The sequence below is a fragment of the Borostomias antarcticus genome, assembly GCF_949987555.1.
Source record: "Borostomias antarcticus genome assembly, chromosome: 26".
Taxonomy (NCBI): Eukaryota; Metazoa; Chordata; class Actinopteri; order Stomiiformes; family Stomiidae; genus Borostomias; species Borostomias antarcticus.
The window spans coordinates 11427263-11444609 of record NC_140259.1 but is presented as its reverse complement, the minus strand read 5'-3'; the positions used below and the strand labels follow the sequence as shown (position 1 = coordinate 11444609).

Below are 17347 nucleotides of genomic sequence, written 5' to 3'. Positions count from 1 at the left end.
TTGTGGTCTGCCGCTCATTGTAATAGCTATCTTATAACCTAATATTTGGTTGTTTTATCAATGCAGTCAGGCTAGATTTTCTATGCAGCCATTTCTGTAGACACTATAACACTTTTCAATGTCCCAAATTGTCTATTTGTAAGCATTTAATAATTAGGCCTATATCTAGTGATGGTAAAATATATTAATACTGCAACAATTACTCCAAATCTCATGATTTGAGTTTCTTGCTTAACATATCATTATGATAATTGATAGGATATACAATGAAAACATGTCAGAATTCCCATTCAACCTAAGGATGTTTGACAAGAGGCCACATGTAATGCTCAGATTCACTTTATTCTTTATTATATTACTTACAGAGGAATAATATGACACAATTAAAACATAAGAATGCAGTGAAAATCTTGGTCTCTAGGTGCACTCAGCGGTGCAGCGACAGGCAACATGGGCCTCGGCCGTCTCCCGCAAGTCCACACTCTTCTCATAGATGCTGCTCAGGCCCTCAGAATGGTTCAGGTAGGAATCTGGAACAAGTAGTAGTGAAGCAGTTGTTATCATTGGGAAACATTATGGGATAAATACAGATTATTTCACTCTTTTATAGCCACTACGCTATGGAATTACAAATGGTGATCATATTTCCTGGAGGAACAGTGATGACATCCAATAGTTCAATCAATCAATCAATCAATCAAAGCTTTATTTGTATAGCACATTTCATACCCAGAGGCAACACAATGCGCTTTACAGAGAACAAGGGAGGTGGGCAAACATCCCACCCCTACATATTCCAGAGGGAAGCAAAAAAACAGTATCACCCAGGGGCCAGATAAGTGAGCTGTAAAAAGTCTTCCCTGACCCCTCTCAACAAGGCGATCGAGCAAGCTCCTGGAGTATGTTTGTCTACCGGCTAAGAACATTTATAAAGCAGTAAATTACATTAAATTAAATTTTCAGAGTAAGAGAGGCTAAAAACATCATAGGAGAGATATGGCAAATACTGGTGTGTGTTTGCCATGGCCCAGGCCTAAAGCCGGAAGTGGGCTAGTTAAAATGGGTTAGGAACACAAGTTAGGAACAGAAACTGAAATGCAAAGTGTCTGTTACATTTTCTTTTAGAAAGTTTCCCACCCCTGGATACAACCTGCTATTCCATAGCAACAAACAATGAGCCCTAGTAATCAAAACTAATGCCAGACTTGACAGATAGCAGCCAACTATTGTAGCCATGAATGATACTGTGCTGGTTGTTTTCTGTGCAACATAAAACTGACCAATTGTCAAAACAAAATGTGTGTTGTATAATAAAGCATTATGGAACGAGAAGCAGTGGGATGTCACGGATATCGCCACGGCTAGCGGGAGTGGTTAGGCACATCGCGCAGAGGAGTTACACCCTGCTAGCCGTGGCGATATCCGTGACATCCCACGGCTTCGAGTTCCATAATGCTTTTATACAACGGTTGCCACATTTATCTGTCAATATTTCAAAAAGAAATACAATACAAACTTTAAAATGTATTTTTAATGGAACTATTTGTTAATCATTTGCGAATACTTCCGCTGAAAAAGGGAACGTTGCCAGGCAACGATGATGCTACAGCACATCTTTGTAAACATTGATCTGGACGTTGCCACGGCTACTAATAAGTGGTGGATTGATATTAAAAGATGTGCGAACATTCCATTTTAGCGTGGGGATATCGTGGTTATCATTTTAGCGTGGGGATATCGTGGTTATCGCCATGGCGTGGGGATATCCTGGTTATCACCATGGCGTGGGGATATCGTGGTTATCACCATGGCGTGGGGATATCGTGGTTATCACCACGGCTGGAATACAAACTGACCAATTGAGACAATGGACCGGATCTATACCGTTGTATAACAATAAATAAGGAACTGTAGAATTGCACAAAAATTATCCTCCAACCCTCTCTAGAACTCTAATCACAACCATTTATGTGATGTTCACACATCAAAATACTGTAGTTAATAGTAAATCAAAACTGCTATTTCTTCTATATTTTGCTTGATGGGAAAGTTGTACTATGTGGCTTTTTTACTATCTGACAGAATTCTGTTCATTGTTGTAGACTCACCAGCAGGCAGACAGTGGAATCCAACAGTGACTGTGGTGGTTTTCACTGGGAAGCAGCCAGGCAGACAGCGTAGCACAGGCTCAACAGAGTAGCATTTGGACTCCTTGCCTTCAACAATCAACTGCTGCTCCAGCTTCACAGATTCAAGCTTCATACGACATTCTGAAGTAAGGAGGTATAAATAGGTAAATCAAAGTAGAAACATATAGTTTAAAATGTGTGCATTTTACATGAATCATCACCGTTAGGCTCCTTGATATTTGGAGATGAAGGCCTTCTTATGGCTAATTTCTATGAAGATATCTGCCCTTTGTAAGGTGTGCTGACATATCTTTTGATTAATTCTGGTAAACTGGGTAATCTTACCAGTGTTGTCACGGCAGCTCTCAGCAGGAAGCACCCAGGAATGGGCAAAGCTGACTGGGCTCTTGCTGAGGCGTCCATTGGGTGTACGGAACTCCTGTCTGACTTCACCATCAGCCTTACCACAGATACCACAGGTCTGGCCCTTCATCCAGTCCACTACTTGGACCTGAGTACCAAAATTGAACAGTGAGATTTGTAGTCGGACTATTATTTCAGGAACTGAAATTACTTTCTTTAGCTAGTCTACTTTGGCTATAAGAGTACAATGTGAATTGAGTTACTGAGAGAGGACTAGACATGTATAGCATTCATGGGTGTAACCAGGGTGAAACTTGTCCTGAGATCATCATCAAACCCTGTATGGTGGTAACCTCCCCCAGGAGATTAAAAAATAAATAAATACAATTCAGCAAAGAAATTATTCTATTCTCTTCCATATGGAGTTCCTTATACAATTCTCTTATTTTCCTTACACTCGGCATGTAAAAACACTATCATCAATCAAAAAATGACTAAGGATGAAACATTATAGCCATGCCAGCATTTACTCACCTTCCATGAGCTCTTATTATAAAAGACTTCATGAAGACCATATTTGTGAGCATAGAGAGAGATACCGTCGCCCTTTGCTCTGATCTCGATGTTAGCTTGAGGAAAATAAACAGCATTAGTCAGTGTAATGGTGTATTCATGAGGTACATTTCCCCATGAGATCAAAGCTATGAATACTTTGGTTGAACTCTCAGTTACTAATTAGAGCAATATTTTGTAGCAGGAAGAGCACAAGAAATAACCTGTGGGATGTTGGTATGGGAACTTGTTGATGGGAATTTCCATTCCATTAACCTTCACCAGTACAATATTGTTGTGAAGGTACAGGTCAATATCGCTGAAAGGGGCACAAAGGGTGAAAGTTGTTCGTGTTGCATGTTGTTAACTGGCATGTGTTTTAGTCCAAAGTGCTGTTATCTGAAATGGTGCTTACATGTCAGAGATTTTCACGTTGATGTGGTTTTGTTCTAGGGCGTGATCCTTCTTCAGCAGAACCATGAATTTCAGCTCTGGGGTGCAATCCTGAGCCAAGATTTGGTAGCAAGAGAGGGGCATTTCATTCTTGTACTTCTTGTTGTTGAATGTAGTCAGTGTGTCTTTGGTCATGCTACATTCAGCTGGGGGAAACATGGGATTTTAGTTTAAATCAGCCTGTTCATTAATTGACAAAAATTAGTGTTAGGATTCATGTTACCTGCAGTGGCTGCAGCGAACAAGTAATGTATTCTGTCAACCATATTGTCATCGAAGGGGGTAAGACCAGTGATGTACTCAAGAGGCAGAGCCATGGGAAGGCTCACAGCTCGTCTGTACAGTGTTTCCTGTAATTTAGACACAATACTCTTAGACAGTGTTTGAAAGCGATAAGTCATGCAATTTAGTGAAAACACTATTTCCAATTCACCAGAATGATATCCAGGGTCCTTTTAGATGTTGCGACCACAGTCAGGGAAAGACTATTTTTAGCGTGTCCATCAATCAATCCAGCCAGGTAGGCTGCACTAGGAACATACTCAGATGCACTGGAAGGAATAAATAAGAATTGTCAGGATATCTACTGTAAGAAGAATGTTAGACTTGCATAATGTTATGACTAATGGGTAAACGTACATCTTAGCGTATTTTTTGAGAGCTCTGGGAAGTCGGTCCCAAAAGACCCTCACACGGGCTGCAGGGCTTTGACTCACAAGACCAGTCTCAGCTGTGATCATGGTATCATATCTTTTGCATTCCCCACCCCAGGCAATCTTGGCCTATTGAGATAATAAGGAAAAAAGCGTGAATTGCGAAGCAAGCTGCAGTTTACCACGAAGCAATTCATACTGTAGCAGACCTCTACTAGAGCACTGCCCATAAGTTGCAGTATCAGTTCTTACTGAGACTTTGTGTTTGCTGAGCAGAGCCCCGTCGGCACAGATCCTCCAGCTGTCCCCCTCAGCCAGAGCAGCCAAGATGATCTGTATTCTGGATGTAGGTTTGTCCAGGTAAGCAGCAATCTGGTATCCCTGCATCTTATGGTCAACTCTCACAGCACGGATGAGGATTGTCACAAGAGGGGCGGCAATATTGCCAAGGAACTTAGCCTGAGAACACAGACATGCCAAGTTAATTCATCCTTGAAGTTATGTCCCGGCTAACTGAGACGACTGCCCCTGACTCAGATATTGAATGTATTTCACCTGCTTGATGATGGCCTGCAAGCTGGAAGCGCTGCTCCTGCTGTGGGAAACTCTGGCTTTAGAGATGGCTTGTGAGAAGATAACCTGGATCGGGACCACAAAAATACCTTAACTAAGCAGTTCTCCATCTAAATTTCGGTATCTAAACCATATAGAAATTCTTTAAAACACATTTACCTTCTTCTGATGGTTCTTCCTGAATTTAGGAAGCACCAACTATTAAAAAGCAAAAACATTTTCTTTTTCAGATTAAGTCAATAGTGTGTTGTTGTGTATGAACTCGCCACGAAAATTATAGAAGGAAACTTGCAGCTTACCCTGGAGTGACGAGAGCTGGAGCTGGAGGAGCTGGATGAGCTGCTGGAAGACTTGCTGCTCACTGATCTGCTGGAGCTGCTGCTACTGACTCTCTTAGACATCCTGTTAGGTAGGGGGGCACCCACATCCATGGTCCTGCTCTTGGCACGGGAGGATGAACTGGAGGAGGAGGAGGAGGAGCTGGAACGAAGGCTGGCGCGAGAGCTGCTGGAACCAGAGCTGCTGGAGCTGGAGGAAGATCTGGTACCGTTCTTCAGACCAGGTACCAGGATTTTTTTCAACTTCAACAGGACATTTTTGGTCTCTGGCGATACTTCCTCCTCGTTCATGGTGATGACCTTAATGATCTTCTCGGCTGCCTTGGGTCCAATCTGTACCTCAATCTCCAGTCTCTCAATGGGGGGGCCAGAGGCTATAAAACAAAGTAATACCTCATTACAAAAACCTTTCTTAAGTGGAATCAGTTGACACAATTCATTTTATGTATTGCATGCTGAGGTCCTTACTTGGTGTCAGACTTAATATGACTGACTGTTTTCCAATCAGCTTGTAGAGAGGACAATTTCTGATGAAGGCAGCATTCTGGGCGGCAACCTCAACACAAGCCTTGAGGCCAAAGTTAGCGGTTTCAGCACAGAAGGTCTTCTCTAGGGTGGCTGGCAGGGTCTTAACAATGGGCTTAATTTGGGAGGGCATATCATTATACATTATCTCGGAAGATCTTGACTGAAAAAAGAAGAGATAGAAATGAAGTAAGTGTGAGTATCCATGATTTTGAATAATTGTGTGAGGGTACATTTGAAGAACTAACATAATAACAATAATTCACTTACCAAACCACTAGCAAAAGAGGCTGACATCTTGGATGTGAACTCCCTGGAAAGCTGTGCCATGGGTTTAGTAGGAATGATGTATGTAATTTTCTGGGCATGAAGATCCTCCACATTTCTTGCCACAGCAAAGCTCTCAATACTGTCCAAGAGAGACAAATATGTTACTCTACATGTGGAAACGTTTTTTAAAAATGCTTACATGTTTTCAAGAAAGAAATTGAACTTACTGTGCTGCTGCAATGTGAGCAGGTGCAGGGACAGGCAAAGCCTCAATCTTAAAGTTGCCTTTAGCAATGTCAAGTCTGGCTGCCAGTTTAGCTGGGACAATTGTGTTGACTTTAGCTCTTGCCATCAGAGCAGCCTGGATGAAAGCAGTGTTCACTCCCATAACAGCAAAGGTTTCCACGGCAATGCTAGAAAAAGGCACACATTTATTAAACAAATATCTACAGTATGGTACTAATTATGTCTGAAATTGTCTAATACCTACCTTGGCTTGATCTCAGCCTGAAGCTGAATGTCTGTTTTCAACAGGTGAGCAAGATGGATTGGTTCAGGAAGAGGTGGTGTCATGGTAGCTTTGACTATCGACAAAAAAATAAAAGCAGACAATGTAAAAAGTGAAAATGTTGACATGAGATAAAGCAAATAGCAAATGAAAACCTCTACAAAGCCTTCACAATGCTTACCATACACATCTGCAGCAGCCACAGCAGCAGTGTAGAAACTGAGCTCCATGGGCACACCGACAGCTGTGGGGAAGATACGACGCACCTCAGCAACCAGCAGGGGCTTAGCGTACTGGAAGGAAGCGCCAGACAGCAGTCCCTTGAGAGCACTCATTCCCAATGCACGAGCAGATGGTCCAGTAACCATCTGTAGGAAAAAGATGCAACTTAGTGGTCTTGTTTCTTCTTTGTTAAACAAGAATATGACCAAGCTCACGGTAGAAACTTGAGTTGAGATTGTTTTGTAAAAAGGTTTGGGGTCATACCTCAATTGCCCAATCAATGACAGCCTTGTCAATGTTGGCAAAAGCAATTTCCTGTCCAAAGAATTTCACATACATAGAGGCCAATGGCTGGCTAGTAGGCAGGGACTTCCAATTAGACAGCTGTGGAAAGAAGGGAGAATCAAACCTTGTAAGTCAACTATCTTTCTAAATAATAAAAATAAACGGCTCTGTGATAATCCTGGAAACGTACAGCCTTAAGGACACGCTTCATCTTTGTAATCCTATCAGCATCTTCAGGAGCCTTTGGGATTTTCAGGAGAGCCTCCTGGAGCCCCTCAGTTCTCACTCCAACCTGGGAGAAAGTGAGATGATTGTTGAGTAAGACATTAAAACATTTTTAAATACGGGAGCTTAAAACAACCAGTGTTTACCTCCAGAACATCAGCAGCTGCTCCAGCAAGGTAGGCGCGGGCCTTGGCGACCACAGCTCTGGGCAAAATGGTGGCAGCATCATTGATGTAGAAAGCACTAGCAGCCGCACCAATCATCAATGGACCTTACAATGGACAAAAGTCACTGATATCACTCAAATTAAATTACTTAACTGAGATTCTGATTTTTTTTACCTCCACCCCAGGGGCAAAGCCCCGCAGGGCGGAAGGTAATGTTTTCGCCCCTGTCTGTCTGTGTGTGTGTGTGTGTGTGTGTGTGTGTGTGTGTGTGTGTGTGTGTGTGTGTGTGTGTGTCTGCAGACGGACAGGATTAAACAAAAACTATCGGCCCGATATGCATGAAACTCGGTGGAGGGGTGCAGCCCCTCATCATTTTGCCCATGATTCATTCATAGGTGGCTCTACAGTACCCATGTTACTGTAAATTCAGTGTAGTGGAGGATTTAGGTTTCAGTTTCCTCATAGGTTTCAGGTTCTTTGCACCACTTGCATCACCGAGCTTGGCCACTACGCCAAAAATGGGCTGTTCCTGGCCATGGGGGCTTGCTTCATGCGCCACTGAGCAACTTTCATTGGATTGAATGGGCCGCCATCTTTGCATGCCTTATCCACTTCTTATAATACATCCATGACCCAGCCATGATCAGTTATGCTCGCGTCAACAGGCTGGTGTCTATTTACTTTTTCAGCTCGATCCGGAAGGTAGAACACTAGAGCCCGCCTACCATAATTTTTCCGTCCGGCGGATGGAAGATGATGCTGCAGCAGTGTTATCATTTAAATTTCGCCTTGCGCCTGACGAGACTAGGCTGCAGTGTAGAGAGCGACAAACAAGCTGCTAAAGCTATTGCTGATTATGGTGTTTTGTGCGCACAATACCACTAAGTGCGTTGTTATCAACTTGTTTGCTAATAAAGGCTAGAGCTAGAGCTAGTTAGTTAGCTAGTTAGCTGTTGAGTTCAGCTGTTGCAACTGGAACGCTCACCTCAGGAGTGACCATTGCCAGTTCCCACTCGCACCTCCCGAGACAAATGGAATGTACCATAACGTTATATTTCTCATTCATGTGGATGGTTGAAGCGATGCATTCTGTAGGCTACCTCAATAGAGTCCGCTAAATTACCATGTTTAATGCTTTATGTATACTATCTGTGAGTGTGAAGTGTGATGATTTCTGTACAGCCAATATCGAACCCAGCATGGGCAAGTGAGCGTAAAGGCAATACTGCCAAGCAACACAGTGACACCTGTTATATAGACTAGTGTCTTAACTTGCATTTAAACAATAATGTAAACTTCAAGTATTCAAAGTAAACTGCAGACACTTTCAGGTTGATGAAAATAAAGTGTCTGCACATTAAAATGATTGACTTCATAGAAAACTATATTTTCGCCTATAGATATAGATTTAACATGTCATTGGCTGTATAACTGCCATCTCAAATGTTCATCTTGTAAACTACTGTCTGCAGACTCTGAACCAGCCCACTCCTCCCTCCACTACTGCTCTGCTTAGCTGTTAATGAATGTGAATGGGAAGTCTTCACAAAAATAGCAACGTTTTGGAAATTGGAGAGGAAAGATGTCAAGCAGAAAGAGGAAACTACGGGTGGTGCTACAGTAACCAATTCAAAAAGCCAGTGGGAGAGCACAGCACATGAGAGGTGGTGGTGGGAGGTGGGAGGAAAAGTAGAGGAAAGGTAGGGGGGGGGGGGACGTGGAAGGGGGAGAGAAGTTGAGGGGGGGGGGGGGGGGGACAGGGGCGGAGGTCTGCACTCTCTGAGTGCAACCCCCCACAGTGCAATCATAGGTTTGCTTACTGTAATAGCCATCAAGCTGGACAGCTCTGCTGTATCTGTAGCTCAGTCTGTCCAGTGAGGGGCTGAGGATCTTAACAGCAACGTTGCATGCCGCAGCACTAAAAAGAAGTTCTACACTTATAATCAGGCTTGATAAAATACAAACTGGTAGAGAGGCAGTGACACAAGTAGGTGAAAGTGAACTCTTACACTGGAGCAAAGTCAGGGGCGGTGCTTCTGGTCAGGGACTTCATGTGAGAGTAGGTGAAGCTAGCCACCTGCTGATTTTCCTCTGTCTTCAGGATGTTTGCAAGGGTAGTCACCAGACCCATCGAAGGCTTTGTCTCAAACAGCACAACGCAGGCAATCATGCGAAGCTCTGGGTGGAGAGCCTTGTGCATGAACAGCTGTACAGCCACTTCCTGGACCTGATTAACATAAGAAAAGCAGTTAGTTGCATGGTTACTGAGTAAATTTGTTTTAGCTAATTTTTAAATTAGCTAAAACATTTTAGCTAGAAAGCACTAGCAGCCGTTTCACAATTTCTACTCTACTCACCATTCTGGGCTCCTTCTTGGCAATGTTCCTCAGAGCCAAGATAGCATCAGCCTTAACTTTCAGGGGCAGAGTGGCAGCAGCAGTTCCAAACAAGGGCAGGAGCTTTGTGATTGGCTTGACACTCGCAGGATGACCAGCATTACCCAGGACTTTCAGAATCAAGGTAAGCTCCTCAATCTGTCCCTTAGCAGCAGCCTCTACAGCCAGGTCATGAATGGGCTGTGAAGGTTAAAAACAACCAGGAATATGTTCATAATTCTCAACCATTAAATGGTGATACAGCAAATACCTCTCTTTTACCGTACCTTCACAAATTCAGCAGGGCAGGCATCTTTTTCAGCACAGTATTTGGCAATCATGGTACCATAACCAAGCATGGCGATCTCACGCAGAAATGGTTGTGCCTGAATCTTCTGGTTGAAAGCCAAACCCTGATGAGGAAGAAAGGATTGTCTCACATCATGGTACATTTAAAAATGAACAGAATAAGAATTTATGCTGGTTTACTTACCTCAATCAGCTTGACAGTTTCCAAATCAGCGGTCACCATGTGCACAGCGGCCACCAGAGCCTGAGCTGCCTCAGCAAAAGTGATGTCACCAGCAACAAACTTCTCCTTGATGAACCTCACAGCGACTGAAGTTCCAATGGAAGGAATGGCATCCAGGATCCAGTGTCTTTAAAGTTAGAGAAGTACATCAATAACATATTTCTTGGTTTTCCTCCTTTAGGGCACTCCTCTGTTATAGAGTATATTAGCTACCTGAAAGTTGGTTTGGCCTTGAACTGAGTCCAGATGGCTTCAATACTCTCCAGGCTGGCCACACGCAGTAGCTGGATGAGCTCCAAAAACTTCAGAGGGGCATCGTCATGGACCTGAGCCACATTGTTCGCAACCAGATGATTCAGAATCACCACAATCTGTAAACAGAAGAAAGGAAGGACTTTGTTTTATGAATTGTAGACTCTAGACAAACACTGCAATTTAATATTTGCTTAACAAATACACAAATGAAAGAGTCGAGTGAAACAGTGAACGATACCTGGGCCTGTGCATTACTGATTTCAATAAGCTGAATGGGGATCTGAAGAAGCTCAGAGGCAAGCTCATATTGGATGGATCCACGGTAAAGGTAATCTGCTTGGATGGGCAACACTGGGGCCATCTCAATTTTAAGGAAGACCAGTTTTTGTCTGTACAAGAGAGTGTTAGAAAGCTATCATTTTGTAACTTCATACAATTAAAACATGTTTTTGTGGTAACATGAATCAATCTTCATACTTTGCCTCCATCTGGGCAGCTCCGTTCATCTCATTGAATGGAGAGAACTGATGAAGCTCAGTAACGGTTGCTTCCATGATCAGAGCACCAGTGGCGGTGGGCTTCATGATGTAGTTGTAGGCCGCAGCTCCCCTCAGGTTCTGTCCAGCCTATGTAGACACAAGATGCAAGTTTGCACTACCATGTGAGGAGTGGCTAGTGATGTCTTCTAGGGTGGAGATTCATTTGCCCCCTACCTTCTCACAAGCCACACATTTCTCAGTGTAAGCCAATCCAATGTCCTTGATGAGTCTCTCCTGGCAGTTGTTCAGATCCTTGGTCTTGGTAACAGAAATGCGCTCAGTCTTTGTGTCCTCACGGATGACATAGTGGGTCTTGCACACTCCTTGAGCTCCAGCCTATATGTAATAAACAGAAGAGCATGAGTGATTGACAGTGTATCTTTTCTTCATGTCATATGATAAAAGGTTTGTTTCATGTCATATGTCGCTTATGATAAAATGATAGAATTATGACCTCCTGCAGCTCATAGACGTTCTGTGTCTTCTTGATGTTCAGCTGAAGGATGTTCAGGATACCTCTGTGGATATTCAACACTGTTGCAGACACGCCAGCGGGTGCAAATACCTTACCAACAACACCACTGGCATACTCAAACTTGATGGGAGTCAAGAGTTCAGATGCCAGGGCTGAAGTCAGCTTTGCAGCTGGGACGAAGGGATCTTTGGGCCAGATACCACTGTACTCAAAGATCTCAGGATCCATAAGCTACAAGACAATAGCAACATCATTACTCTGTCAGATGAATTTGTTCAAGAGTTATTAAGTGTTTTAAGAATGATTATTTACCTTCAGCATGTAGGTATTCTGGGCAACTGCACTGATGAGAACTTTGCTGATGACTTTCATTCCTGCTCTGGCCAGACCCTGCTCAGGCAGACCCCCCAGGAGCTCTGCCTCATACTTGTACACATAAGTCTTACTGGCAGCAAACTCAGGTGCTGTAGAATAATTTTAAAAATTATTTTAGAGCATTTTAAACACATATTTTATATTCAATGCTAGAACAATGTAGGTTTTGATGATGAAATGCACTTACCAAGGCTGAGCTGTTGACAAGCTACAGAAGGAGACATTACATAAATACATTTGTAAAAATGTTATATATTATCTTATAAAGAACACACCTGTGAATTATCATTACAAATCATAATGGTAGACTCACCCGCAAGGGCCAGAGTCAGGGAAAGCACAACCGCTCTCATGGCTTGTGGTTTGTGACAATCAACATTAACAGGCAGCCTTTTATAGAACATTTTGAGTTGACTAAGCACTTACAAAATTTATAATTAACTAATGACAACAACAAGATGTCCTAAATGACAGGAGCTGATACCTATCTCCTGCAGACTTCAACACCCCATGGTTGTGTGAGGAGAGTACCTTAGGTTAGGGCCACCTGACATTTTGTGCCTGACATGATTGGTCAATGTTTGGATATAATCTGGACCTGTACTCTTTCTTATCAAACCTTTATAAACCTTTATTAACTCGTACTTAAGCCTTTACTGGAACTGTACAAAAATAATCTAGGAAAATACAAACTGTGTTTTAAGGCTTGATATTGCTTCTAAAGTAGGATGTAATCAGCATCTGTCTCTTGATAGATGTCCTGTTTACTGTTTACTCTAGTTCAAATATTTCTTTCAGATGATACTCGTTGTCTTGCTTCAGAATTTGTTTTAATTTGTCATGTGAAATCACAATGTACTCAAAACATGCCAAAATCAAGATTCAGCTTTTTGGTGTGTATCCATCAAACCATTAAAGATTTGCAAGAACTGCAAAGGTCAAAGAAACCTTAGAGAATATGAGCACAGGGACTTTAAACGGTCAAGATGACCTTTGTTTGCATATCATTTCATCATGTTTGTTGCTGGCTACCTGCAGTCTCTAAAATAACATTATCGGGAGACAAAATATCATATTTTAAAATATTTATTGAACATAAAAACATTATTAATGGTTATTAATTATAGCCATGATGAAAAGAGAATTTTGCATGCGACTTGACCTCCTAAAGGTCAATTCATAGTCCAGAAGTGGAGTCGGCAGTCATTTGCCTTTGGTTTGGTTTATTTGAAAGTTAAAAACACATTTAGTCCCCCACTGGCACAAAGACCCCAAAAAGGAACCACAATATAACAATCAATAACTATTGAGGATATACACAGTAAAGTCAATTACTTATTTCTACTGTGGTCCTCTTTGTATATCGGCAAGACACGGCAATAACATATGAGGCTGCAACAATAAATTCAACATTACAAAAAAAAGTAAAAACAAACTCCTATTGAAGGTACAGTTTAAAGTCCAATCTTTCCAGGTTTGCCATCAGCCACGTTTTGACTTTAAATGATACAGCTTCTCCAGTGAAAAGGTACTTTTTCCTTCTAATGTCCTGAATAAAAAAATGTTCACATTAGTGTCATTGGCTCTGGTCCTGTGGTTGTGGAAGTCTCTGACCTGTGTAAAATACCATCTGAAATATTTAAGTGCAGTCAAAAAAGACAAGCTCATGGCTGGTGTAGTCTGCATATAAATTATGTACTGTTCCCAATAATTTATTATAACGTTTCCATCATAGCGATCTTCATCAGAATGAGGAGCAGTTAAAAAATACACCAAGAGCCAGTCTGAGCTTTAGCATGGCCAGTCTGTCTTCCACAGTGAGCCATCCAAGACTTTTCATAGTACCAACACATACCCAAGGCCTACATTTCACTTCATTATCAGCGTTCTTGCTCGGAATTACTGCAAGGGTCTAAAGTGGATACCAGCAACAGTGGTCACACAAACAGGCCCTGTGTCCTACATGGTTTACACGCTAGAGAACATAATCTGGATGAGATGTGTGGATCAACTGCTGCCAGGAGCCAACCTCAGAGAGAGACCCAGATTAGCTACTGGAGACCTACCATGGTTATCTGCCATCACTTGAACATCCACCACAGGAACTGTTAAAAAAAATACTGATGGGAAAAAAACACGATTCATTATTTTGAGGAAAAAGGATGGCTGAAATGTATTGATTATGGTACTTTATGCACACAGATCATTATGAAGCTGCCAGGATCATGGCAAAGGTGTTCGAGCAGCAGTCAACAATGGATGAGCGCCAAGATGTTCAAAAGAGACGGCATAACACGCACTATGACTCCAGTGACGAATGTAATATAATAAAGTGCATTCAACAGTCCCAAAAGATTACTACTTTTGAAATTGACTAATCTGAGCTAATTTACTCATATTCCAAGCCCCAGGCAGCCATCGGTCCCCACAACGCAGGCCAAAGCCAGTATGCCAGGTGCCGGAATCGAAAGGCCTCTGCCGGCTGTCCAGTACAATCCGCGTGTGCTGTACAATCCAGGTATGCATGTTTGTGTTGTGAAATGTCTATGCCTATTTGCACACTGATAGATGGACTATTTTTTTCGATTTTGAATACCCTTTTACTCATCTTGCAGATTTTCCGAGCTCATCCCCTGTGAGCGAAAACCATGCAAGCCCAGGCCTATATAGCACCCCAGCCAGACCAGGTAAGAGTGGCATGTACTGCTGTGGTGTTGTGATGTGTCTACCTGTTTCATGTCTTCATTTATTTTACTTCAAATGCCAGAAGCCAAAGCATGCTGCCAACAACATAAAGTTTCCTGCTAATCCCTTTATCCCTTTTGGTTTTCAGTTAGCTCTGTGATGCCATCGCCCAAGAGAACGGCTCCAGCAGCATTGACTCCGTGTACCCCTCTACCCAATCCATGCTGCTCTGCAGATGCTGGTACGTGCAATTTCAGGAACATGTTGCATGCAGGGATATATTTTGAGTTGAATTTAGTTTTATGTCAATGTACTTATAGCCACATCTGTGTTGATATCTAGATTTCCAGAGGACGGTACATCAGCAGTTCTCGGACTTACGGGAGCAACTCCGTGAGCTCACGAAGAGTGTGAGGGAGCTGGCCCAGAGCATGCGGCCTGGGGAGTCCAGAGGTGCCCAGGGAGAAGTGCTGGATGTACTGGACCCTGCCCAAATGGAGGAGGAGCTGCAGGTCATTGAGGCTAAGTTGAAGGACCGGGAACATCAGAGGAAGATGGTGAATGTCTGCAGGGCAGAATTTTATGCCTTACTTTTGTCTTTATGTTTTGCAGACACAATTATTATTATTATTATTATGTCTTTAGGTATCTGCAGAAGCCCGTCTGAGCACAGCCCATCCAAGCACAGTCCATCTGAGCACAGCCCAGCGTTCCCATGAGGAAGACTTCCCTTCCTATCATCCTCAAGATCGCCATGATGGAGGCAGAGATCGACCTCAGCAATGGACCCATGGTGCTCGACTCCTTGAGCGACTGCAAAGAGGATCTAGACGTCATTGAAGAGTTGTAGAGTTATGAGTAAAGCTGACCTAGTTCTTCTCACGCAGCCATATCCGTCAACATGTGGGGTCTGCTACACCATGTGTGCCAAGTCCACGGTCATGAGACAGTTGTGATGGATGGGTTTCAGCTAGTTTCTTTCACCAGCCAATCAGGCTACTGAACTGAGGACACTGGTGACCTGTAGCATACTGTTGCATAGACTGCACTAAGTACTGTATACTGATCACTTATACAACTTAACATTGAGATAAGTATTGAGTAACAGGCTGAGCACTCTTATTATTGGGTAATGAGCCTAGCACAATCATTACTATGAGTACTGAGAACCTAAACACTGGACACTTGTGTCTGAACGCTGCTATTACAATGTCACACATTGTATATTTGAGTACCGAGCCGAGTACAATCAATGCTAGAGTACTGAGTACTGTGTTTTAAACATTGCATATCGTGGTGAGTGCTGCTACTACTATGTTGCACATGCGTGTATTAGTATTTGTGTAATCATTGCCATTGTAATTATTGTGTGTAATAATAATAATAATAATTATTATTATTAATAACATTGAGTGTAATTATTGCCATTGCCGCTGCCAATCTCCATCAGGATTTAAAAAAAGAAAAAAAGGATTTGATGAATGTCAACAATGAAAACAGTAGGTTACATTCATTGCAGGTCAGATGACTATAGTTTGATACTTTGAATTTGTTGTGTTTGTTGTGAGAGGGAACAATCAATGTGAGCAGCTGATACAGCAGGCCTGCTCCTCATCTGAGCACAAGTCTGTCACTTCTGCAGGAGATATATCTTAAAATCCTACACCAATCATTAATTTTGAAACATCAACACAAACTCAGTTATTGGGAGTTGAGTATTGTTGGGATTGGTGTGAGGGGGAGGGGGACTTTTTTTGTAAGCAGCCTGTTTATCCTATGAAGTGATAGGAGACAGTCTTTTTCAGGACCACAGTTCTTATTAAAATTATTCTTGTTGAATGTAGCCATTAAAGGCTTACCGAATGTTAAACAAAAAAATTGGGATACACTTGGAGTTCTATTTGGCTATCTAGCTAACATAATGCAATGTTAGCTAACGTTACGATCACATCCATATCCAAACTGAAACCGTACCTCTCTCTTAAGGACCTGGAGACAGTCATCCATGCTTTTATTTCTTCGAGATTGGACTACTGTAATGCCTTGTATGTGGGCCTTGACCAGCGGTCACTGAGGCGCCTGCAATTGGTCCAGAATGCTGCTGCGCGCCTCCTGACTGGAACCAAGAAGCGGGACCACATCACACCGGTGCTGGCCTCCCTCCACTGGCTTCCTGTTAGCTTGCCTGTTTAGGATTGATTTTAAAATCGTAATGTTTATTTTTAAGGCTCTACATGGTTTGACCCCCCACTATCTGGCTGAACTGATTCAAGTTCGGGCGACATCTAGAACCCTGAGGTCCTCCTCTGAGACTCTTTTAACAGTCCCTAGATCGAGACTTAAGACCAAGGGTGACCGAGCTTTTGCAGTGGCTGGCCCAAAGCTCTGGAACAGCCTCCCTCCACACATTAGACACGCACAGAACCTAGGGCTCTTTAAGTCTCATCTTAAAACGCACTTGTTTTCACTGGCTTTTGAGGCCTGATAGCCTACATCCCTTGTCCTGTTTTGTGTCCTGTCCTTTTATTGTTCTGTGATTATGTGCACTTTATTCTGTTTTTTGTTTTAGTTTATTTTATATATTGTACAGCACTTTGGTGCAACTTCGGTTGATTTTAAACGTGCTTTATAAATAAAGTTGACCTTGACCTTGACAACCAACGTCCGATTTCCTGTCAATTGTGGAGGTGCCGCCTGCACAGGTTCACAAAAAACAACGGATTTCCTGTCAACTGCAGAGTTCACGTGATTTCCTGTCAACTGCGGTGGAGCCTCTTGCGGAGGTCGGCCATTTTGTCTGCAGCCACCTACCTGTAAGTAGGTACAGAGTCTGAGTTAATGGAATTTC

General features: G+C 42.6%; 2 protein-coding genes across 2 annotated transcripts in view; both read right to left on the bottom strand.

Annotated features, from left to right (window-relative positions):
• Positions 1 to 417: 417 nt before the first annotated feature.
• The window catches only part of LOC311326361 (vitellogenin-like), a gene marked incomplete at both ends in the record, with an annotated part of 41439 nt that continues 24509 nt past the window's right edge, over positions 418 to 17347 (bottom strand). Inside the window, one exon of the mRNA XM_084459250.1 lies at positions 418 to 530. Coding sequence (XP_084315376.1) covers positions 418 to 530 — 113 coding nt within the window. The remainder of the gene's footprint in view (positions 531 to 17347) is intronic.
• LOC311326195 (vitellogenin-like) lies at positions 1945 to 12167 on the bottom strand (the record flags this gene model as incomplete). The annotated part of the gene is made up of 31 exons (XM_084459062.1): positions 1945 to 1952; positions 2109 to 2270; positions 2475 to 2640; positions 3027 to 3121; positions 3269 to 3363; positions 3460 to 3633; positions 4137 to 4279; positions 4403 to 4609; positions 4706 to 4789; positions 5023 to 5435; positions 5530 to 5749; positions 5857 to 5995; positions 6084 to 6269; positions 6347 to 6440; positions 6546 to 6732; positions 6851 to 6970; positions 7062 to 7163; positions 7243 to 7367; positions 9084 to 9181; positions 9273 to 9490; positions 9621 to 9839; positions 9926 to 10051; positions 10132 to 10297; positions 10384 to 10541; positions 10664 to 10814; positions 10903 to 11051; positions 11139 to 11300; positions 11419 to 11670; positions 11752 to 11903; positions 12002 to 12022; positions 12128 to 12167. The coding sequence occupies 31 exons, from the start codon at positions 12165 to 12167 to the stop codon at positions 1945 to 1947; spliced, it is 4632 nt and encodes a 1543-aa protein (XP_084315188.1).